This window comes from Lampetra fluviatilis, chromosome 11, assembly GCF_964198595.1.
Source record: "Lampetra fluviatilis chromosome 11, kcLamFluv1.1, whole genome shotgun sequence".
NCBI classification, from domain to species: domain Eukaryota; kingdom Metazoa; phylum Chordata; class Hyperoartia; order Petromyzontiformes; family Petromyzontidae; genus Lampetra; species Lampetra fluviatilis.
Genome location: NC_136285.1, coordinates 6,301,420 through 6,327,597, shown reverse-complemented (window position 1 = coordinate 6,327,597; position 26,178 = coordinate 6,301,420). Strand labels below are relative to the sequence as shown.

Here is a 26,178-nt window from a genome sequence, read left to right as displayed (position 1 = left end):
GTGCGTGCCGACAAGCCTGTTTCGGAGGTTCCTTGGTCGGCTTGTCCGGTGTTGTGGGCTCCTGCTGCGGCGGACCCGGGAAGCGGGCCCAGCAATCTTTGGCGTAATGGCCCCTACGGCCGCAGCGGAAGCAATCGGCCTCGTTGCGCCGAAGCGCAGGTCTTGCATCCCGGCGGCCCCGTCCCGATAGCGTAGCGCGCGGCCCCTGCCTTCCGCGTCCCGACCATGGAGAGGAGGCAGCCGTCAGCTCCTGTGGACCCCGCTCATCCGGCACATAGATCGCCCTTGTGGGGTCCCACCCCATCGCGCCTCCTTCCTTGACGGGCCCACCCGTCCATGCCGCCACTTGCTTCCAGCGACGGAGATTAAACTGCGCATCCAGACACTTTGCTGCCGCCCGGGACGTGAGCTTCTCATGCCCACACACAGGCATGGGGATCCCCAGATCCCGAGACAGCTCCAGCATTTTTCCCAATATGAGAGGCTCGAGCAGATCCTGTGGCGTGTCAGGATATGCTGCCATGGCCAGCTCCAACACCGCACCCCTGAACGCCACGGGCGATTCTTCGGGTGCTCGTTGTCGTTGAGCGAATCGCCGATGCGCGTCGTCAGGTGGCTCATAGGCGTCGGCCATTTCCTCAAAAACTCCACATAAAGTCTTCTTCTTATCGGCCGTTATGGAACGGAAAAATCGAACAGATTCGTCGTCCAGTAGAGTCGGCAACACTTCCAAGGCCTCCGCATCGGTCCATCTTGCTGAACGAACCGCCGCCAAAAATCGGCAGGCGAAAGCGCTCCAATCGCCCCCGATAGAGAATTCTATAACTGTAGTAAGGTGGCGACTCCGACTCCTCTTTACGCCGTCTTCCAATGATGGTTGTTCTGGAGGCAAATTCAAAATGGCGTCGGCCCGCGGCGTGGCCAAGATGGCGGTTTGGCGCCGCGGAGCGCGCAAGATGGCGTCTTCCTGCCGCGTGGCCAATGGCGGCGGCAGGGCAGGCAACGTGGCGGCCCGTGGAGCACCTTCTCGTTCCATCGTCGTCCTTGGCGTAACGAGGTGACATAGATGCGCCAGGACGTCCTTGAGTGTCTCCAGTTGTTCTGCCACCTGTTGCCATCTTTGGTCAGCGTCCGATGTTGTTGACGGACCCGCCATCGCGCCGACATCTTCCACGCCCGTCCCCGTGCTCGCCTCAGCAGGGCTCTCCTCCACCACCCCAGCAGAATCCGTGGTCGGAGGGAATTCGTCGTCGTCGGACGAAGAAGCCGATGCTGGCGCCGGGGGAATTTTCTTCCTTACTTGCTTAGACATGCCGTTTCACTTCTGACCCCAGTGTAATAAAAGACTTGACCACGATCTCTGGCTCAGTGTCCTTTATTCGGTCCGTACTGCGTTCCCACACGGCTGTCTCTCTTATTCTCTCTGTGCTGGTTCCGATGTCACTCCAGTCCACATCAGCAGCCCCGCTGCTGTTCTTGTCGCTCTTGCAGCCCCACAGCAGCTCCGCTGCTGTACTCTCACACAGCTCCCTTGGCTGTTCCTGCTGCAGCTCTGACAGCCTCGTGCTGTCTCGCCTTCTCGTCGCTCCTGCGACTCTTGGCAGCCACTCCGCTGCCCCTCACACACAGCCTTACTGCCTATCTCTATCTGCAGCTTTACACCTCCCAGTAGCTCCCTACTGTTCCCAGGGTTGGCTCCCGCTTCTGACGGTGCCCCCTCGGCTCGTACGCCCGCGTGGCCCCACACCTTTCCATTCACACCCCGACTGCCTTCTCCTTCCGGTTTACCCGCTTAAGGACCCCCTACCTTTCACCCACGTCACCTGGCTCCGCCTCCTCGTGACGTCACATCCGGAAGGTCGCTTTCGCCCGCATTACATTATTATTAAAAGGTCGCTCTCAGGAGGAAACAATATTTAAATTAGTCTCTTTATGAGATGGCCCTTTTGCAAATGCTTGCATAGTATTGAATTCGTATTAAGCAAGCAGTTCATGCATTCACAAGCAAGTCCATGTGATGGAAATGAAGTGTTTTCTCCGAGTTGAAATGTTTATATTATCTGCCTGACGGAGTGTGGGATTTCTCAGAAGGCCTTTCATAATGTCCAGCGTGAAATTTTTTCTTTATTTCCTTCTAGGAAAATGCATTGCAATGCGTATGGCCTCTGCTTGGGAAATAACTTCGTACGGAACATAGGTTTGCCGACCTGCCTGTGCATATTTTTGAGGAGTTGTCCGCTCATTCACGTGTGTAGCTTTTCTCCAGGAACTCTTCTTCCCACGAGCAAAATGCTCCATCAAATATCTGGTCACGTATCCCGAGAAGGACCTTCCAGAAGAAGTCAGACTCGGTGACACTTTTAGAGTTGAATAATAATCTGGATATTCCTATATTACAATTTATTTGTGACAATTATTCTAGGCACTCCAGTGTGTTTTTTTTACAACTGAGAGATTTTAGCTATGCAGCAGGGAGAGGGTAATACTCTTCTCGTCGGAACTGTCCGCCCTGTCTTGATTGAGGGGAAGGTGGGGAAGAACACGGTGGATGTTTACTTGTGCAGCTCACTTTCCAACCCGATCCAAGGATCAGCACATTTTCTGTATGTACGTCTGCTGAACTTCCTTTGCACCGTACATAGCCAACCATGTTCATGTGGATGAGCATTTACAGCGTTATATTTGTATAATCTGAACACCAAAATATAATGATTAATTCCATCTCGCGTCTTTCATGCAAATTGCATCTCACACTCGCCGAGGAACCACAGACAACCTGGAAGGCTGCGTAGCGTTGAGCCAACAATTGCCGCTGCAGTTCTCTCCATGCGAAGATGTTTTCAGCATATTAGTGAGCGTCCATTATACATGTGGCAGGAACCTGGAGCGCCCGGAGAAAGCCTAGGCATGCGAGAGGGTGGGGGGCAACACTCTTATCCCATGCAGAAGAGACGGATGATATCAGTCCACACTTTGCTGCTTCTGCTTTCTGCTGGCGAGCAAGTGGCCATCGGAAGGGGGCCTCGCAACATTTGTGTAGTTTCTTTCGGTGATCCACCAAAACCCTCGGCCCTCTCCACAGTGCTGGATTACAGGCCATGCGCATAGCCACCACATCGTTGTCAATGTTCGTTTTGTTTTTCCGTGCCGAGACGAATGAAAGCAGTGGCGTGGTCCCATGTGCAACAAGCCGCACGCTTTTATTGGGTTGTTAACCGATTCATTGTGAAGGACGTGGAATTAAATTGACATTTCGGCGTTGGTGAGAGCTGCATACTTTTGTTTTCAGTTTAACACACAGGCTTTCACGACCAATATTATTGGGTTAGATCACATACATATAAATGTGTCGTTATACACGCTAATTCGTCTTTTGTACAGACGACACAATTTGTGATTTTTAACTATTTTAAAGGAGAATAAAATTTTGGTGGACACGTGTTGCTCGAAAGCATACATGTGTAGAGGTGTAATTGTGTATGGGTGCGGATGGCTAACAAATACAAGGGGCGTGGTTAGGGCCGTACACAGAGGAGGTGCTCACACCGATGTCCGCACCTGCATCCCCCACGGGCCCCTCCCGGGGGCCGAGTACTATAAAAGGTGGTGAGCCGGAGGGCTCGAGGTCGAGTATCAGCTTAAACCAGCGAAGACTGAAGACCAGCTAGAATAGGCCCCGGAGCTCCCCTGGCTCGCTGTCCTTGTCAGGGCCGACCAGGGCAAGCCGGTGGCGTGGCCCCGAGAGCCCAGACTGACGTTCTTATAAGAGCCGGTCTGGAGACTCAGGGTGCCGGGATCCCAGCTTGACCAGGGCTGGGATAGGTAGCCTCCCCTAGCTCCGTAGTGGAGGACTTGGGCTTAGGTTAGCGGGGTTATGTTGTGTCTCCCTGTTAGCCGAGTAAAGGGGACGATAACCCCTTAAGTACTGTGTGTACCCGTTACTGTGCACAAGTTGGTGTTAATAAATAAGTGTGCCTCCGACCCCGTCGTCAAAGCCTCCTGAATACTTACTATACATGAATGCGGCACATTTTCCCAGAAGGGGCATAGGACCACCGTGCAGATGTACTTGTAGGTTCGCTCAAATGAGCAGCCCAGCACAAATAAACAAACAACAATTGAAGGAAACAACGACACCACGATGTCATGTGTAAGTTGTCCATTGAGTATATTTGGTTTTCCATGCTGCTGCATCTGCTCTTAGTGCATGGGGAGAGTTGGTTGGCTTTGTTCATCTTGTGTGCGCGAAGAAAGATCTCTGCTTCTGCCGGATTCTTTTTATTTATTATCAAACATTGTATGAAGGTGAGACGTGGCCTCCAGAATTATGCTGTGAATGTGTCACTATCAGTTGAGTTGTCTCTGTAGCACCTCGATTGTCGAGCAAGCCTCCTATGTCCCTATGTCCCCCCCCCCACGAGGCTTTGCAATACATCCATTAAAAAATACCCGTGTTGCATTTGAGTGTGCCCTGAGGTGTATCTTGGCTCTTATAATATGCAGCAGAGAATGTGAGAATACCAACTCAAAGAAATTGAAGAAACATCTTTTGAGACCCAGTAAGGCTTCGTGAACAAATGAGCACCAGCGATGAATTTCATCCAAACATGGCTCAATGGTGTCAAGGGTCGTCAGTATGATTTTCCTCCATGAACCACTTTTGCGTTGACTTAACAGCTCCATTTCCACCACCGCGTTATCTGCTCGAATTACCCAATTGTGCTGCCTGCTAATAAGTAGGCATTCGAGACTCCGTGGCATCATTTATGATTATTGTGTGCTGGTGTAATTGGTCAAATGCCAGTCATGGATATTACCCTTTGGTTCTTTCGGTAAAGTCACGTATAAAGATAAAAGAATAAATTAAATACTAGCATACGACGTTTCGATTGCAACACAAGCAATCATCATCAGGTATAAATGAAATAGAACACAAATCTAGTATACTTAGAAATGTAATGTAATACAACAGAGAGTCGGATAACATAACAGTCAACACCCTACCTGGTTGATCACAGAGTATCTCTGTGATATCTGTCTGCTTATATGTCTGTTTATATGTCTCTGGTTCTGTGCTTTATCTCTCTCTCAAATTGAGCATTCTCAGAAAGAACGTAATCAACCAGGTAGGGTGTTGACTGTTATGTTATCCGACTCTCTGTTGTATTACATTACATTTCTAAGTATACTAGATTTGTGTTCTATTTCATTTATACCTGATGATGATTGCTTGTGTTGCAATCGAAACGTCGTATGCTAGTATTTAATTTATTATTTTATCTTTATACGTGACTTTACCGAAAGAACCAAAGAGTAATTCCTGCAGTCACGAAAGCTCCAAATTAAGTATGGATATTACCCACAATTGTGGCACGTCGCTAAAAGAGGGGATGGCCGGTGATTGAGAATAACGAGGGAGCGCATTCCCAGGGAGGGAGCTTGCCTGATGCTACATGCACGTGGACCAGCGAACTAATTTGGGGTCACGCTGGGTGAATTATTGCGTCGCGTGGGGCCGTGAGAGATGGCCACGGCTTGCGTAGGCCTTCATATAACAGTTTGCTGATCAATGACGATGATGATGAACTTGTAAAATATGTATGTATACCTATTATCCTCTATGAATTAGAAAGGCACGTGTTATCCATGATGGGTATCGTTGGGGTCAGTTAGTAAACTACAGAGTCATTAAAATTGGAGAGTGAAAGACAATATTGGACTGTCAAGTAGCTTTTTTCGATTTAAAGCTTTCGTGACTGCAGGGATTCATCTTCTTGGTTCTTTCGGTAAAGTCACGTAGAAGGGAAATAATAAAATAATACAAATTTAACATAATAAAATAATTCTCTCTCCCCGACAGACCTGGTCTTCACCTGAGGACGGCTGCTTGCGTTGTGGCCGAAACGTCGTGAGAATTATTTTATTGTTTTATTTTTATTATTTTATTATTTCCCTTCTACGTGACTTTACCGAAAGAACCAAGAAGATATCAAGTAGCTTTAATTGTATTCTCAAGATTGAGTATGCCGCAGCGCTGCATGAGCATGTGAAGCCGGCTCGAGTGATGTGCTCGTGTTATTGTGAGCACTGGGGCGAGAGGGCATCTTCCCCATCCTCTGCTGCCTCTATTGAAAGTTGTCGGTGCAGTGTTCAACGTTGCAGTGAGAAAAGTTGTGTCCCACACCATGCCGACTCGAAGTGTCCCGTGTGAACTAGAGTGGAGTGAACGGGCGTCATTGATGTGGCCAAAATTATCTCACATTTGCTTCTCATGAAAGAACCACAGTGCTCACGAAATGGCAGTCACGTGTGAAATGTCTCTTCGCTACTCAGTGGAATGAAATCGACGCGTGAAAGAACAAGTACCTCATACCCGATACGTTCCATTCATTGGCTACCACATTCTGATAAGCTCTCCCCCCCCCTTCTCCTCCCCCTAAACTTGTATTTAAGAACTTGCATCTTGGAATCCCTGCCTCACTTGATACAGCAAATCTGGCTGTGACGGTCCCACCTGATGACGGAGACTTGTGTTGCCTCCGAAACGTCGTGATTTATTATTATTTTATTTTCATGAATTTTAATTTCATTTTTTACCTACGTGACTTTACCAAAAGAACTAAGAGTATGAATCCTTGCAGTCACGAAAGCTTCAAATCTAGAATTACGTTCATACAGTATTCTCCTTTAGTTATTCTCATTGACCATCAGCCATGATCTATCCACTGCTGGACGAAGGCCTCCCCAAGCGTGATGGGTCTCGTATTGTAAAAATCCATCTCGTTCCTCCATGCAAGCCGACCTCATCTCTGCATTCTCGTGGTGGATTTCCTCTCGGTCATGTTTCCTTTTTTGGCTGCCACTTGTCATTTTTTCCCTCTGCCACCATCTCTTATCTCTTTGAATGACTTATGTTTGTTCTTTGATCCATGGATGTCTCTTCCTGCATTTCAAGTGTTTATTTCAAGCATGCACTTATCCACTTTCTTTGTGAACTTGTCGACCTTTGTTCAGTTTACTTCCGATCAATATGTCATAGCAGGGGATTATATACTCAGGGATAACTAGAGGGCGTCTGACAAAGTGATGGTTGGATAACATAAACATTTTAACTAAACTCTTTGGTAGCATCTAAATGCTATTGACTACTATAATGAGCCAAGACTGTCTTGTGTGTCCCGCACGTGACGTCACTCCATGTCGACCAGCCCCCCTCATTAATAATCATGAGCAGGTTACGTCGTCCAAATGGTCACCCCCCCTCCATTAATAATAATTAGCGGGTGACGTCACTCCACATGGGGGGGCGAGGCGCCTCCTCCCCCCTCCTCAGCGTCAACTTACAACCCTCACTACAAAGGCAGAACCCTCACGTCACGTGATCTCCATCACCCGATTGAGACATCGAAGTAAAAAGGACGTCATGATGAACAAGGGATTATAACCTTTAAATTAAATAGGTCTGTGTCACCGCGCCCTTACAAATTGCACTCGCATTCATGCAGTGATTATCACGTCGCGGTCTGCCTTTCGCTTGCCAGTGTCAGATTTACTGCAATACACCCGTCTTTGGAGGGACAAAAGGCTCGTGTAAAATAAGATTCTAACTGGGTATCAGACTCTCATGAAGCGGGAGAGGCTATAAGCCGGAGGCGGGCACGGTTGGAAGTCGGCCACGAGTGGGGCTGCCAACGCGCGACGAACTTGTCGGTGTCGCGTAGAGTCATTAAGCGAAGGAAATTAAATTACACCGCCGACAAAGTGTTGAATAGCCGTGCAATTAATTCCAGTTTCCAATTGTCTCGCTAATCGTGGGCTTTCGTTGTGTTTTTGAGAAGGAGCCGAGCGTTTTTGATAAGCCTTGTTGTCGGGCACAGTGCTCCGTTGATGCGGTGCATTTTCTGCATCGTTCCCATAGGTCACTGTAATAGCTGTCTCGTTTAGCACGAGGCAGCAATCGAGATACGGTTGCACTTTGCATTGAGATTTAATCGTGCATTTGATGGCAAATTAGGGATGCGTATGGCGGGACCGGTGACCTGTGATTAAGCGTAGCCCATGCTGAGCGAAGAGGTCAGAAGGTCAGCAGTTACACCGCACTTATTTTCAGAACCTGGCATTAACGCCTACACACTGGGTCGCATTTGCACATTGATACGTCTCGTATCCTCCAATTTTCAAGGAAAACTTTGCCAATTTCTCCATGAAGAACCGTACACGATGGGGTAAATGGCCCGTCAAGGCGATGTGTCGTCGGCTGTTTTTGTCAAGATGTGAATCTGACCCATTATCTATTCTAATGGGTGTAACCCCCTCCCCTCGCATTTGAAGTCATGTAAAAACGGTCTTTTTAAAATCTTAAGTATAGTTATATTTAAATAAATATAAGAGAACTGCAATAATTGTATTGTTCGTTGAGCTCCTCTGCACAAATTGCGGTTTGATTCGTTGTTGAGTGTCGTGTAAGTTATTGATTTTAATTGATCTTTGTGGAATTTGTATGTTTATCCAGAAATACAATGTTGGGCAGATTATTACGTACTCTTTATTTGTTAACCAGGCCGCACCCACGTTTCTGTCTGCCGAGTGTCTCATTCGTCTTTTCTTCTTTAGTGGCGTTTGAACAAAAAAAAAAGCAACATCAGATGACAATTGTACGTTTAATATTGTGAGCCATCCCATGGCATCCAAGGTGGGAGCTGAGTGGATTCTTCTTATTCCACAAGTGGAGCGAACCCGGCGAACCGAGCTCGACTCCCGCTCCTCACGGCCAAGACCAGTGACGATTATCTGAACTATCCCCTGGGTAGACTCGGCCTCAAATGAATACCTAGTGCGATGCGCAAAGATTGCCATGAGTGAGACAAAGTCGGCCGGGCGTGGTGCTTGCCACCCGCCCTGTCGTGTCCCGTTCCAGCCTTCATAGGTGCACACCAACAGCACTTGCCCTAGCAACATGTTAAGGCTATATGGGTTATCTTTGTCCGTGTTTGTTGTTGGTATGCCTGATGCTTTGGTGAGTACTCGATCCTCCATTTATGGAGGATATATCCACATCTTCTTCCTTGTGCTGGTTTTGGACAGAGTTGAGAGCGGTCCGCAGAGAAACCAGTGCTGTTCTTTTGTCGGGTGTTCCATAAGTGTCTCATTATTCGCTGAAAGGGTGAAAATTTGCTTTACTTAGAACAGTATGTATGCTGCTCTGGGGGAGGAGGGATTGAAAGTGCTTTGTGTCCTGGTGGTGGAGTTGGGATCGGTGTGTGAAACGTGGTTATGGTGCGGGTGGTGTAAAGGTGATTGAGGGAGGACATCCTCACTATGGGAACCTCATTTGCCAGTAAAAATATGATAATTGATTTTTTACCCTTCTATCTGGCAACAAAACTGACATCCTTTTTTGCAGGAAAGACCATAAGTGTGACAGTGACAGACCAGTACGAGTAAATGTAGTGAATAGATTCTAGATATTACAGGTGATATAAATATACCTTGGCATACTGTCGACAGTGCTTTCATTTAAAAAATTCAATGTGGTAAACCCTTAACACTGGCGTAAACCAAAACGTAATAACACGTGAAATACTGCAGCTGAACACATTTTGTACATTTACAAATCTGAATGATGGTGTAACAAGCATTTGGAACAACTTTAGAAGGTACGATGTACAGGATTTATTGAATTAGGATTCCAGACCAGAGCAAGTGGAACAAAGTTTGAAAGCGACATAGGTTTCACTGATGTCCATGGTAGCATGCTTCAATCGGGTCTTAATGGATTTGGGAGTGTGCAATTTCTGCATGGAACAATCAGGCTAAATGTAGAGCACTCTTTTTTTTAAATCTGCAATTCAATGATGTTGGTGCCGCACACACACGTCGACGCGCACGCTCCTCAATGTGATTTCCTTGCTCTCAGATTCCGAAGGCCTCTGTTGCTGCTCGCAGCCAGCGGTCGTTTTCTTTTAAAAACAAATTAACGTCAAAGTATTCAGTTTAACACGAAGGCTTTTGCGACCAATATCATCCATAATAGAGGTTTTTGGGTTAGATCGCGTAAATATATAAATGTGCAAGAGCGCAGAAGGGTGGTCAACACATCTACGCCTCTATATAAGGAACAAAACAGTAAGACTTCTCTACAAATCTGGTTGTCACCTGATGAAGCTAGTTGTAATTACTGGCAAAACGTCTTACTCAGTTTGTAAATGTTGTGGCTTGGCTCTCCAACACACCGGTGTGCTGTACTAGTACACTACACTATACACTACATGATACACTACACTACTATACACTACACTACTACACACTAGTGCTGTACTAGTGACGAATTGGCACGTTCTGTTTACGTGACAACCCTTACTAGTTGGCCGTGTCGGGTGGTGGCGAGTTTTAACGACACATTTATATATTTATGCGATCTAACCCAAAAACCTCTACTATGGTCAAAGCACTCGCCGGAGAGTTTATTGCAATAGTTGTTTCTCATGCGTGTGAGGTGAGGTGCACAAAAACAACAATAGCGGACTGCATACACTTTTGTAACAATCGAGGCACCAATCAACAAGGCGCGTTTAGACGTTTCTAAAGGCGACATAATCCCGTGACACTCTGTGAACTTCGAATGCTTCTTTTGTAGAAGGGAACTCGAGTCTACTCAGCGGGATTTCCACATACTGCGCGGCTCTTTACTGAAATGTCAGTGCGTTTTTTTTTATCGTGACACTGAATCGGTTTCGACAGGAGAAACGGGCCCCATCTGCAACCCGTTCCACACTTGTAGTTTTCATCTCAATTGGAGCTCTAGATTCTGACGTGCAAAAGAAACCAATTTTCGCACGTCAACATACTGTTAATTAAATACAAATGTTTACACCTATCCACATACCTGTCAAAACCCCTTATCAGTGCCTACCTTATTACAGACCAATTCAGACCTTATTGGTCACCCCGTGCCTTTATACATTTCAAAGTTCACCCTACAAAGTCCCATTTACAAGGGAGAAACACAAGCACATAGACACAATTTTTGTTGTTTCCCGTATTGAAACGATTGTACGCCGTATGGACCTGAAAACTCAATTTCCCTGTACAATAATACGGGGTTAAACCGCATGGGTTGACAGGTATGTATCCATATATATTTTTGGTTAACTTTTCACGATTATTGGCCTTCACTCTATTTACCAAACAGTAATTCTTTAGTTTACCCATTACATGCGCACACAACTTTTGCCAGCATTCCAACAGCAAGCGCAACCTTAAAGCGCCATGTATTATTCAAGTTTCAATTTTGTCTTCGGTTTCCGAAATGCGATTTGAGTTTCACTCCGCCGCCTGCTTTGCACGCGTTGTCCGCGGCAGCCCACAGCTGCCTCCCCATCCACCCCTCGTCGCTCCGTGGCTTCTCTCACCGTTGTGTTTTCTCTCTTGTCCCCACCACCCCTCCCCCCTTGCTTGCTCTCTCTCGTGGTCTCCCAGCCGTGCCTCAATCCCACCCAGAGTCCCTCGAGCGACGTGGTGCTGCTCAACCGCTGGAGCCTCCGTAACTTCGAGGTGTGCCGCGGGGAGGTGGTGTCCCTCATGTAAGTGCGCGGACAAGTGTGCAACGCGAGCTTGGAGAAGGGATTAACCGCTCTCCCTCCTCCTCCTCCTCATTCTACATCATCCAGATGAGCTTCGCCCAGTCCCGCATGTTGCGTGGTCTGCACATTCCCTTGGGAGAATGCGTTCGAGAGTTGAATAGAATTTGGTGTAGCGAAAGAAAAACCTTGCACGCACAAAGGCAGTGATTCACAATGATCTGTATAGGTGGGTCTGCAATATCATGTTTTGCTTACATGGCATTTTCCTGCCCGTGTCGTAGCCCAGCACAATGAGAGTCGAGCGTTCATTGTACCTTGTAACACAAAATCCATTACTTGGTAAAATCTATTCATACCCTTGGATATGTACATTCACACATACCAAATGCAGAAGAGTGTCTCCTATGGCCAGCAATGACATTGCGCTAATAGCCACCTGCTGTCAAGTGGATATTGAAGCATCTTAACATTTTTGAAGGATTTATATTGATTTTTGACATTGCGTCGTGAATTTTGAAAAACGCCTGCAGCCAACACCATCAAAGAGGCAGTTGAAGTCACACGCACATTTCTATCAGTTCAGTGATGCCTCCTTTCACCTAGAAACACAAAGTTTTGCCATTTCCAGATGTGACGCTGAGTGTGAGCAATTCCCACCCGATGCCATTTCCCACTTGAACATCCCCGGTTCTATGTTGTCACTTGTCAGTCCTGAGCACGAGTCTTCCTGCTCGAGTCTACCCACACCAGCGCAGTGAACGTTTTATCGTCTTTGTCTGCGAACGCCTTAGTTCCCATGACAAGTTTCACTGTGGCTTGGTGTGTGATTTGCAACTGTCGGAAAAAGTAACCCCGGGGGCCAGATTTCACTTTTCAACGATGTCGCGCGGGATAGTGGCGACGTTCCTTTCTGTGCTGCTCTTAACAAGATATTAATGCATTAGAACACCCAACGAGTATGAAATGCTTTTGTGAGAAAATCATTGAACAATTACATCGCACTGGATGACAATTTCCACGTATGGAGTTTTATATTATTCCGTCAGAAGATGTTCCAAAGATGTTTCTGGAAGCCATTGTGTGCTGTGAGCACGGTTAGTTATTCATGAATTATTTGAGCCTTTTTTTTTTTTTACCAAAAAGAGGATATGAAATGTATTACAGAGAAGGAATAGCTTTTAAATATGCATGTGCAAGTAACACTATCTTAAGCAAAACCAAACTGCATCTAAGCATTTGAAATATAACACAATCAGTGGCTGAATGCGTGGATCCTATCTGCGGAAAACATTACAATTCCCTACTCTTAGAGCACTTACAGCAGTTGCGTTGTGCCAGTAGTTTAATGGCTGCCACAAGACCCATCTCATGCCATCAGCATAATTTTACTGTGATAAATGCTCTCGGCGTGCCTCTAAGCACTGGTAAATTGAGCAGCATCCTTTATTTTCCAGTTTCCGTTAAAAGTTTGAATCGCACAAAGAACTGGGACACACATAGGCCAGCGACAGACCGGCACGACTGATTGTCCTCGTAAGTGATCCCCAGTCGCTACCTAGCAAGCAATAGAGAGAGAGAGAGAGACAGAGTGTACGGAGAGTGAGAATGAAAAGAAGCAGATAAGAAAGCAAAGGGAAATAATTGAGCTGAATCCTCATCATAACCAAGGAGTTTATTAATTCAATACTTGGCAGCAGTGTAGTGCAGTATAGTGATTCATCACACAGTATTGGTTTTTGTAGAGTGATTATTGAGAACTTTGATACGGTGACCACAAAGCCTCTGATTGTTTGAGGAGTTGAAAACAGTTCAGTTACGTAAGCTCGTGCAGGAGGGCCCTTCCCGAATTTGTATGCACAAGTCAAGGTCGTATGCGCTTAGTGCTTGGCTTAAAACTTTGAAGCCTTAGCAGTGATGAGACGGTGGCATTTTAAGCAGCAGATGGGCTGCAGAATTTTAAATCATTTTGCAACTTGCGTCGGTGAACATCTAAAAACGCCCACATAGTTGTGTGTCAGTAATCCTCATGGGGACGATTGCAAAAAATAAACACCGACACCAAAATGTCAAAAGTTAATGCCGCGAAGCTGAGCATTGTTTAAGGTAAGTCAATTCCCCTGTTGTCCACATCCTAAATCACCATAATTGCTGTTGTTATTATTATCCATGACCTTCAGCTCAAGGTATATAGCCTTAACAAAGTGCTCTTATTGAGGGCAGTCTTAATTAACAGTTGTTGTTTACAAAAGCAAAGCTCGTGCTCGGGTTCGGAGTGAAAGCAAAGGTCAAGATCGGTTTGGATGAAGGGTTTATTCGAACCTGAGCGAGGGGAAAAGGGAGGCTCGTGATTTCTCTCAACAAAGAGAAACGCTTTAATTTTTCCGTCGGGTTACAGATCCCCTCCTCCTCCGAGATTGCTACATTACCTCTAACCCCTCAGCCGCCGCCTTCACTGAGCACTCGTGGGAAATGAAAGGAACCCAATGTAAACAGAATGTATATCACATCCACGAGTGCAGGCAGAGCCAAACAACGGGGCCAGCTCCACCAGCCCGCCGGAGATCTGCGGCTAACCACCTTGACGTGGTGCGGCAGCAACGTGTTCACGCGTGCCGCCTATGGGACCGTCCATAAATGACGTCACGCGATTTTTGACGATTTTTGACTCCCCCCCCCTTCGTCACACGGCGTCACAAAAAGTCAGACCCCCCCTGCTCAAATATGACGTCACAAAGCTCTGCCCCCCCCCCCCCAAATAAAAAAATCAAACTATTGTCATTGTAGTGCGTATTTAATGCGGCGCTGCACTCTGATGTAGGAGAAAACATTTTATTAAAAAAGTCTATTTAATTAAGTAGAACGTGTTGTCTGTATTCATTTAAAGTTGCGCATTTTGATGTGACGTCACATTTCTCAAACCCCCACCCCCCCTCGTCACACATCGTCACAAATTTCTGACACCCCCCCCCCCCCCTAGGCGCGTGACGTAATTTATGGACGGCCCCTAAGTGGTGTGTGCCCGCTCATCACCGAGCACCACGGTGATTATTTTTACGCGGTGGGGGTGGGGGGGCTGCGTTGCCACCGCAGGTTTCTCTGTGCGCGGAACTCTGCGTCTCGCTCGCCCGCGTGCGTGCGTCGTGTCCTCTTCATACCCGTGAGCTACATTGTCTTCCTGCCCCTTCTGTCTTTGAAGCGTTTATTTATCTTCTTGGTTCTTTCGGTAAAGTCACGTAGAAGGGAAGTAATAAAATAATAAAAATGAAACATGATAAAATAATTCTCACGACGTTTCGGTCACAACACAAGCAGCCGTCCTCAGGTGAAGACCAGGTCTGTCGAGGCGACAGTGTCTAAATGAGGACGGCTGCTTGCGTTGTGGCCGAAACGTCGTGAGAATTATTTTATTGTTTTATTTTTATTATTTTATTACTTCCCTTCTACGTGACTTTACCGAAAGAACCAAGAAGATGAATCCCTGCAGTCACGAAAGCTTTAAATCGAAGTTTATTTATTTTTTTAGTTTGTGTGTTATCACTTTAAGCGAGATTTTAAAGGGGTAGGATGGCAAAAAAACATATCGTAGCCCAACACTCGCTGTCAAAGCAACAAGATTTCACTTTCCCTGTGTTCCGCGTGCACTTAACAGAAGATGCGACCCCATACAACGAATAGCACTTGCAAATTGTAGCAAACAACTTGCGCGTTTATCATGCCCTGGACAATGCAAGTTTTAAGTTCGGTGAATGAGAATATGAATGCAGTCTATCTTTGGTTATCTGCAGTAACGGGCTGGGGGAGGGGGTGACCCAGATCACACAAAGTCGTGTATTATGCAAAATGTGGCGATAAAAACACTGCCTACCTACGTAGAATGCTAAGCACCAAATAACCAAGAGAAATGTTGTGCGGAATGTAATGAACAAACAAGCAGACAACGCGACTCCCCCGTGTATAGGCACACCTCCACGTACAAAACAGCAGCACTGTCTGCGCATCACAAGTTCAAGTTCATTCAAGTTCATTTATTTGGTATAGCCCTGTGAGCCATTCGGCTCTTGAATCGGGTGCAACCGCAACAAACAAAAAACAAAAACATGAACAAGAAAACATCTTAAAGTGACTATGTGACTATGTGCAAATTGAAAATCCAGGAAAAAAACAGCAAAAATTCCAGAAAAAAAGCACCGTACACCAACGCTGTGTGCAAATATCCCAGTGGGATGCAAGTCAAACAACAACAACCACAAAACAACTTAGATTAAGGCAATCAGTCTAACTCCGTACTACAACAAACAAACATGGCCAAACCCAAAACAAGTTTTCGAAATCACCAAAATAAAGCCATAAAAGCAATGTAACAGTGATCATAGGAACTGTGACCGAATTTTCACAATAAACGACATAAACAACATGTACCACCAAACCCTGAAAGTGTCAAACGGCAAAATCTGGGGTGTGCATCATTTTCAGCAGCATCGGTTCAACACAAGCATAGTCCGGGACCGGTTTCGTCGTTTGATCTCACAGTCGGACTTGAAACGTTTGCTGCAGCTGCCATTTCGATTAATCGGCAAGGCGCCTCTTGGCACGTTCGCCAGCATTGGTTGACGCAAGCCCAGGCGATGATGGTCAAAACCGGTGCACGGTGTGCTCGCGTTGAACCGATGCTGCTGAAACGTTGCACTCCCAGATAGCCCTGCTGCTGCTATTTGCTAGGAGTGCTTGTGTGTTTTTCACTTGGAAGGGATTGTTACGCGAGCAGTAGGCGTGTTAATTGTGGATTTATATAGAATTGTTGTGCAGAAGATGTGTAAAGTGTGTGTGGTCTACTTTTAGTCGCTTCTTAAACTAATCGGTTAATTTTCACCTGCGCACCGGGTAACTGGCTGAATTAGAAGCAGCTCTTAATGTAACCAGCGCGTGCATAGCGACACTTTATAGATTTGCATGCTCGATTCATCCGCTGCCCGGATAATCCACCCGTGGATTATCGAGTGTTATCTGTACAGCCGGAGTGCCCCCTAGAGACGTGCCAGTGATATGACTGCCGTACTTGAAATCCCTCTTCATTAGAATGTTATCAAATTGCAGTCCTCACGACCCCCCACCCCACGCTTTGCTTTGCCACGTTCTCCGGTCTTCTCCATCCAAATACAAATGCAGTTCACATGCGGCACGTGCCTAATTATTGCTGAGCGGGAGCCTCGCATGACACGAGAGCGTCGCTTAATCGGTGGGCTCTGTTACCCGAGACAAAGACAAAGATCCCCCGTGTAGCATTAACAGACTGTAGGGACAAGTGTTGTTCGCGAGCACCTAAGAATGCCAACACGGCACACGAGGGGGTGGGTTGCCAGCACCACGTCTCCCGAGTGGCGATGTTTACGAACTGCACCACGTATTAATTTGAGGCTGAGTCAACCTAGAGGAGGCCCCGGACCAGTTCAGATAATTGTCAATGGTGCTGCGCACTAACCGCTACCCGAGACGCACTCACACACGTACACACAATACCTCAATGCTAATTTTAATGCGCTCTCTGCATGTCATGTATGACACACATATTTACAAAAGTTACCTATCTTCATTTTAATCAGCACTCTCTATCATGTGGAATGTGTTTGCAATCATCAGTGGTGTTCGACTTGTAGCCACTTAATTTTGCATGCAGGTAATAAGTAACGGCGTATGCCTGAAATTGGACGTTCTTGCCACTGCTGGCGGAAGAACCTCCACTGAAGGGATTTCTAGAGAGCTCCTGAAGGTGTTTGGCCTACTCTTCCATGCTGGCCAGTCATTTTATTCTGCCAATGGACGAACTGTGGTGGATCTATTTGTACTGCTGGGTGGACAGAGGCGTACTAGGATATCGAACCGGCCACTGGCAGAGCCAGTGGGGGTGGGGTGGAACGTGCCCCCCCAATGATCCGATCGAAATCCCTAATTTCGATCGGATCATTGAGATGTATTCGTAATAAATCGGCATTTTGCGACCTACTGCCCCTGTGTAGCATATTATTACGTGCCAGGGACTCTATGAGATGATAGGACAATAGTATGAGTCTATAATTGGCAATAAGTAACGGCAAAGCAGTTATAAGTGACTCAGAATTGTGCGCAGTTGTGTATACAGTACACGACTTCCCTGAAGGCAAACACCTTCAGCGAGCGCGATGCCGATCACACACGGTTCGAATTCGATCCTCGATTGATGGCTGCGTCATCGCCGCATACGCGTCGAATAAAAAGCAAGGGAAGGGACAAGTCCTTACTTACTAACAACTCCTCTATCATTTTTCATTGCTGGAGGGGTTGCCCCCCTTATCTGAAATCCTGGCTCCGCCATTGGAACCAGCCATCACTGGATCCAGTGTGCCAACCATTACTCCACGGAAGTCGACTTGGAAAATCAAATGGCACCAGATAGTTTTTATGGGTTGCAGCTTTCTCAAGTCAGGTGCTCCATACCGCTAAGATCCTGGGTTGGAATTCTGGTAGCCATCCATAATCAAACCACGTGCTCAAGTGCAGCGAGCTGATCGTCTAAACCCAGATACTAATAACTGCATGACAAACAACGCTTCCATTCCATTACTTTGTTACTTGATTTTTGGCTTAATATTATTTCCGAGAATAAAAACTCACCGTAAGTTTGACTCGTATACAATGAAAATGTCTCTGATGTGGGGAATGTGTGCCCCGTGGTTTGTGACTAAAAATAAGGGTCATGTGTAGGGTTTTCAGAAGTAGTTCTATGAGATCTATTTCACGGCCCGTTCTTTGACACATGTTGGGGGGAGGGGAATGCACTTCTCTCCGAGAGTTCCGAATGGATGCTTCGTCTCATCACGTGACACAGAAAGAACAACTGCATTAACATTTGGTTAAAAAAGTCCCCAATAAACATTGACTTTACATTTCTCTTGGACAAATCCAAAATGACAGATGATTTGTACTAACATCCAGTGACTCCACACACACATATCTAGCCTTGCGTGAAACTGAATCAGTCGTGAAAGTTATTTGTTAAATGTTATGCTTTGCAATTGCATGCACATTTGCTCAAGAAAACTGTGAATGTAATTCCAGAAAGTGGACTGTAGGTGGCAGTACACTGTAATTGTCCACTCTCCAGGCAATAAAACACGCAGGGCTCTGTTCTAAGGCAATTTTCATTATTATTTCACTTCACTGATTCGCAGCTCCTATTCAGGAAGGTACTGCTCAGATTTTGTAGCTTGCAAAACCTTTGCGCTGGTTTTTCCAAGTGAAGTAATTGTTTTATTTGCCATATTTGGACCATGACGTATGGTAGATGCTTGCGGTGGTGGCGCACGCATGTAATCCAGCACTGTGGAGGCAGCGAGGGTTGTTGGATCACACGGATGTTGTGAAACCTCCTCCCGTGGGTGTCAAGGAGTAGCCATAACCCTGGCTCGCAAGGAGACAGCGGAATAGCAAAATGTGGACTCATCTCCTTCTGTTCTGTTTTGCTACTTGGCACATGTGAGTTTTCTCTGGGCGCTCCGGTTTCCTCCCACGTGTACACACATTAATTGGCCGCAAGCACCTTAATGTATAGAGGACCGCAGAGCTTTGGAGGGGGGAGGAATTGGTGCTGGCGGCTCTGGGGAATTGCAGCTTTCCCCGCTTGTCTGTGGTTTCTTGCGTCTCTCTCTTCTCCGAGTGAGCGAATGCTGTGCGGCGCGTTACAAGATCAGATTATTATGACTGTGAGAAGTAAGGCAGGAAGGTGAGAATGATCATGTAGTCAAGGATAACATGCAAGTTGATTAAATATATCAACTTCTAAAGTTAAACGTAGAAGCACTTTGTCTCGGATGTTCTTGTGGTCTTGGTAAATGCAATAACACTGCATTTTTTTGCTTTGCCCTAATTGGCATAAAATAAATATACGTAAAAATATCTGTATATGAATATATAAATGTAAGAAATATATGGTGACCGTATTGCAGTTGGTCTCATATCTGACGTGACTTTCGCTGGCGCAATATGCAGTTGCCGTGGCAGCGGGTGATTTTAACAAATGCTAAGTCACTCGTGAATGCTTGTCGATAGGGGACAGACAAGATTGCATCTTGTCTGAAAGAAACTTTTCACCCGTTAGATTTCAATAAAACATTCAACATACGTAGTGGTGGAAGCATCCCGCTGTGACTGCCAAACAAGACTTTGCGATTGTGCCACGCACAGAAGTGGACATTCTAAAAATAAAATCTCATACCGTGTGTCTGGAGGAAAGAAAACAGTGGTGAGGCCACGGCTTCAGAGTAAATGTTTTATACTTCTAGGCGTGCAACGTGTGGCGTGCCGGAGGAAATGCGGCGCCTTTTTACTGCTCTTGGTGGCGATCCGAAGCGCTAGTCTTATTCGCGTGTCTCTGGCTTCATTAACCTTTTTTATATTGCGCCTGTTCGCTTGGGATATCTGCTACGGGTTATGGCTATTGTCTCGTGCTGATGAATATCCTTGTAGCCAGCTGTCGTGTGGAGTCGAGTCTATATCCCCAGTTTACAGGAGCTTACATCTGCTTTGCTAACCGTGCTTTGCAAACCTGTGCTTTGTGTGATGTTGACATCATCAAATGGTAAAATATGCTTGTTAAACACATTTCTTTGCATTACCGGTAACCGCATGGAAAACCGATGACAAAAAACTGTTAATACTGCTTTTCCACACACATAGAAAGGTCTAGAGCAATACAAATAAACAATTTACATTTTTTACAGAGCAAGAAAGGAAGCTGTCATAGGGTAATGGTCGTGTGAGGCTCAAACACAGGTCTCATGCTAGTTATAATAATGTTGTAAATTATACCAGGCACAATATCCCACAGACAAATAACCACGACTCTGAGGTGTGGAGCCAAGTTCAATGTTACTCAAAAGTCAGGTGAAAAAATGGGCCTCTAAGTGTCTGTTAAGAGTCGGTGTGGAGTGAATGCTGCGAATGTAAAGTGAGATGACATTCCGGATGACGGGTGCTGCCACAGAGAAACATCACCTGGCAGTGACGGAGATTCCGAGCCGCGCTGCAGAGAGTTCTACCATGGGCTGTCGACTAAACAGGCTGGCAGTTGCGATGCTAGGGTAGCATGGCTCTGCTTGCTGTATTGATGATTCCTAATAGTGGTAAAACTGGTGTGCTATTTGTCATATTGCTTGGCTGCCAGGTGTTTTAACAAGGTCACACTTTCAGTCGGCTAAATCCCATGGCTAAGCCTCTTTTGCACATGGACACCAGCAATGGGCACACGCACGGTCTTCTGGGAATTTTGCCGCACAAAGTATTTCAACATAAATAGATCATTTTGTCAAAAGCATTGAATATTTGTCTCTAACAGAGCACATCCAGGCGATGTAGAATTTTTATGGCTCGTACGTAATATTAGCTCGTTACATGCACATCTCAGAGTTGCCCCATTTTCTCTTTCAGTCTCGGTTTTCCTTTGCGACTTATTTTGTTTGTTTCTCCAGTAGAAAGTAGACTGAAATATTCACTTGTGGATCACCTACAAATTTATCCCAAGTGTGTTTTACATCCGCACATTATATACAAATATACGGCTTTTATCAAACGGAAGCTAAACTAAAATCTACTAAACTCTATGGGAACCTCATTTGCCAGTAAAAATATGATAATTGGTTTTTTACCCTTCTATCTGGCAACAAAACTGACACCTTTTTACAAGGAGTCATGTTTGCATAGACCGCAATACCTGCAGTCATAATACAAACAAAAGAACATAACTCTGATAATGTGCACTGTCCTTGAAGTTGATTGGTCCACACCCGAGACAGCTTTCCTTAGAGCCTCGTCTCACATGGGTTGGACCAGATGACGCCAAAAGGCGCACAACTCAAAGACAATGCACCATCAGAGTATGAGAGCTCGGGGCAAGCATCTACACTATGGGAACCTCATTTGCCAGTAAAAATATGATAATTGGTTTTTTACCCTTCTATCTGGCAACAAAACTGACACCTTTTTTACAAGGAGTCATGTTTGCATAGACTGCAATACCTGCAGTCATAATACAAACAAAAGAACATAACTCTGATAATGTGCACTGTCCTTGATAGAAGGGTAAAAAAACAATTATCATATTTTTACTGGCAAATGAGGTTCCCATAGTGTAGATGCTTGCCCCGAGCTCTCATATTCTGATGGTGCCTTGTCTTTGAGTTGTGCGCCTTTTGGCGTCATCTGGTCCAACCCATGTGAGACTGGGCTCTAAGGAAAGCTGTCTCGGGTGTGGACCAATCAACTTCAAGGACAGTGCACATTATCAGAGTTATGTTCTTTTGTTTGTATTTTGACTGCAGGTATTGCGGTCTATGCAAACATGACTCCTTGTAAAAAGGTGTCAGTTTTGTTGCCAGATAGAAGGGTAAAAAACCAATTATCATATTTTTACTGGCAAATGAGGTTCCCATAGTGTAGATGCTTGCCCCGAGCTCTCATACTCTGATGGTGCATTGTCTTTGAGTTGTGCGCCTTTTGGCGTCATCTGGTCCAACCCATGTGAGACTAGGCTCTAAGGAAAGCTGTCTCGGGTGTGGACCAATCAACTTCAAGGACAGTGCACATTATCAGAGTTATGTTCTTTTGTTTGTATTATGACTGCAGGTATTGCGGTCTATGCAAACATGACTCCTTGTAAAAACGTGTCAGTTTTGTTGCCAGATAGAAGGGTAAAAAACCAATTATCATATTTTTACTGGCAAATGAGGTTCCCATAGTGTAGATGCTTGCCCCGAGCTCTCATACTCTGATGGTGCATTGTCTTTGAGTTGTGCGCCTTTTGGCGTCATCTGGTCCAACCCATGTGAGACTAGGCTCTAAGGAAAGCTGTCTCGGGTGTGGACCAATCAACTTCAAGGACAGTGCACATTATCAGAGTTATGTTCTTTTGTTTGTATTATGACTGCAGGTATTGCGGTCTATGCAAACATGACTCCTTGTAAAAAGGTGTCAGTTTTGTTGCCAAATAGAAGGGTAAAAAACCAATTATCTACTAAACGGTTTTAATTTTACCAGGTAATGCCCACTGAGCTATACAGCTCTTTCTCTGAAGTGACCTGGCCACAAATGATAGCTCAACGAAGTGGCCTGTCACGTGGAAATTTATAGCGACCAAAATACTCTAAACGCACATTTCTGAATATGGAGGGAACTACCGGAGGACCCAGAGAAATCTACGCGACCACGCGGAGATATTTCAAACTCCAAATATACATGAGTTGGGGTCGGAATTGAACCCACGACCCCCTACAAACCAGGCGAGGGAGTTAACATCTTGCCACCGTGGCTCCCAGACCTCTAGTTCTGACAAGCGGAAATACAAATTGCCACCGCGTGCTTTGTACCAATTCGTGAAAAAAAAAAAATCCCATTTTTATGTAATCACAAAAAATGAGCGCTTTCGCCGGGAGACGGTGCCACAGAGTGGTGGTGTGTGCGAAGCGATCGGTGTGATGTCCGTTTAACACGTAGGCTTTCGCGACCAATATCATCCATGATGGAGATTTGGGTTAGATCACGTAAATATATATTTATATTATATATTTACACGATCTATATATTTACGTGATCTAACCCAAAACAAACTGTTGTGGTGTGATGTCCGTTGAGCAGAAAGCCAGCGCACACGTGCCGAGGCCCAAGCACATGGATAAAACTCCTACTGACAACAATAATTTGCTTAAGAAAATAATTACTCTCGCAGCGTCTGCCCGCAACTCCGATTTAGCACGGTTAGCTACGTACGGTGCAAAAGAAGTTCAACATCATGTCGATACGTACAATCTCTGTTTTTTAAGCCACCAAATTTGAGGTCTCTGTCTACCAGACTTAACGTTTTGTCTCCTCCTGTGCACTGTTCAACCACCACCACTACCACACTGCAGGTCACGACAACACACTTTCTGCTTCTTCCATCACATTTGCATGAATTCCCTACCGTCGTTTATTGTTCTTAAGGTCTTTTAAATCTTGCTCAATTCAAGCAATGTGTTCACTCACATCTATTGCAACTTTGGCTGTGTGGCTGCGTCGGGTGGTGGCGGGTTGAATGACACATTTATATTTACGCAATCTAACCGGAAAAAAAACCTGTATGTGGATTGTTGTTGTCCGCTTGACGTTTTGAGCGCTTCAGCCTGCGCTCGGCAACTGTGTTTAAAGCAGAGGTCGCAAACGGGTTTTGATTCCTTACCCGTACCCGTACCCGGCCGCACCAGGGTCGCAAATGGGTACCCGTACCCGTACCCGGCCGGGTACGGGTACCCGTTCCCTACCCGTACCCTACCCGAAATGAGTGACAAACGGTTACTCACCAGTGACTCACGGCTTATCCGTACCCGTACCCGGCTGCACCAGGATCGCAAACGGGTACCCGTACCCGGCCGGGTATGGGTACGGGTAGCCGGGTATCGGGTAGGTTACAGGTATCGGGTACCCGATTGTGACCTCTGGTTTAAAGAGACGGAATCGGAATGAAAGCCGGGCGTTTGAGAACTGTCGGTTGTGGCCAGTTGCCTCAGTGACGCCAAACCACGTTCACAATTCTTAAAATTCAGTGCAAATGCCAAAGCCTCCAGCTGCCAGACGAAAGCAGCCTATCAAATTCCCGAGTGTAGCAGGAGAAATGTCCCGAGCCATCCTGAACTGCTGCCTTGTTTTCCTGGCAGTGAACGAGTATATTAGAGTTGTGCATTATCTCTCCAAAGCCCGTTCTTAAGAAGACAGCATTGTGTTCGTCTTGCATGAGTAATTGTGCGTGGGCTCGTGCTTTTGTGCGGTGAAATTACCAGCATGCTCCCGCCACCTCTGCAGTGCTTCAGTGTACAACGTTTGTTGGCTCTGCGGCTTGGTGCTCTTGGTCACGGTTTTTTTTTTCTCTCTCCTGATGACAATTGCTTGTGTTGAGATCGAAACGTGATATTTTTATAATTTTTTATTCACTTTATTTTCATTTTTAAATTATTTTATTGTTATTATTTTTTCTATCTACGTGACTTTACCGAAAGACCCAAAGAATATGGCTGATGCCGAACGGTGCGCTAGCAGGTGGTCCAAACTAAAGCATCTGTCCTCATGAAGCCCCAGTCCTTGTGGGTCACCCACCTTACAGCTCTCTCCTTGATTTTTTTTGGCTCCCATTTTTAAATGCAGGCTAGATAGCAATTGATACGAGCATTAGATAGGCCCATACATAATGCATGAGGATGTATATAAATGCGCACATGTTAACGAGTGACGCTTTTGAGACGCAGAAGCAAAAGGTTGCACCGACCTAATGTTCGGCTTATTTTAAAAGCCATTTTTCGTGCACTAATAATATAGCGGAGGATGTGGATTGTCGTAGGAGGTGACGTATATCCAATGTTACATAAAGAAAGATAATGAAATAACTGTACGGGTGAACATTTTTTTTATTCCATTTTAAACGCATTTTCACTTCTCTTAGACAGCTTTTAATACATGTTCCAAATTAATTATTACACGCCCGTTGTGCAGAATGTTAAAGACAAAATAATTGTCGCCTCCTTTGCATATTTCTCTGCAAGCACAAAACTAAAAGTATTCTTTGGAATGCAAGTGTTCATGACAGCAATTGCAGGCCCAACATCATCTTGTGCTCAGATGTAGCAACTGCATCAGGAGGAATATCAATCTCATGGACATAATTTATATTTTTGTTCCTTCATCGAAAAAAAATCACTTGCAAAAGCCCTCGCAAGAGTGTCCAGGGTGTCACTTGGCTCGCACCTGGCGAAATATAGCCTACGTTGAATAATAAGTTACGCGCGGGCAGCCGGCCCATAATTGATCTCTCTGAAACGAACACAAAAAAATCCCGTCCATCAGCTTGCCCGTCATTCGCAGCCAGATGATGCATTTTGACCACGCCGCCACAGTCCGATCGTTTCGCCTCAGCAAGCGCAAAAGGAGTCTCCCAGCTGCAGAGCGGAGCCGTTCCGGGGCGCGGGCGGCAATGCGGACGGAGTGATAGGCAGCCCTGCCCACTGGCGCTAACGGCAACGGCACAATGGTATCGGACGACAAATGTTGACCAGACGGCAGTAGCGTCCGGCTGGTTAAATAAACGTATCGCAACGTTTATTACGCTAACTTTGGTCCATTGTTCCGCGAATAGCAAATGCTAATGTTGTGGTTTTAGTTTGTTTTTGCTTCCTTCCCCAAAAGCTCAATGCGAGTAACCCTGCCGTTTGTGAGCAGCACGTCGTCCGAACGACTCCACCCTGGGCCCCCTTTCCTGACGACGCCGCTGCTGTAAATGCCTGCTCTCAGCCCAGGGCCGCACACCAATTATGTGATGTCTGTAGCAGTAATTGGATGAGGCAGATGGCGGTTTGTGCTTGCGAGCGATAGCGACGATGAAAGCTCTTTTTGGCAGCATGTTGTGCTCTAAAATCTAACCCGCAGCATCCCCGCATAAATTCATGCACAGTTCACTGCCCTCTGCCACCCTCCTCACATCTTTATGCATAAGCACCCATCGGTGTTATTTTTTTTCGAATTGCTAACTGCCAAGTGTTGTTTTAAA

The 26,178-nt window shown here is 45.9% G+C and overlaps 1 protein-coding gene across 4 annotated transcripts in view; it reads left to right on the top strand.

Annotated features, from left to right (window-relative positions):
* IMMP2L (inner mitochondrial membrane peptidase subunit 2) overlaps positions 1-26,178 on the top strand; it is a 382,842-nt gene that overhangs the window by 36,285 nt on the left and 320,379 nt on the right. For all 4 annotated transcript variants that reach the window (XR_013637195.1, XM_078860849.1, XM_078860847.1 and 1 more), the window contains exon 3: positions 11,479-11,582. Coding sequence is in view for 3 of the 4 variants with exons in the window: in XM_078860849.1 (XP_078716975.1) it covers positions 11,479-11,582 (104 nt within the window). In the remaining variant the exon portion in view is untranslated. The remainder of the gene's footprint in view (positions 1-11,478; positions 11,583-26,178) is intronic.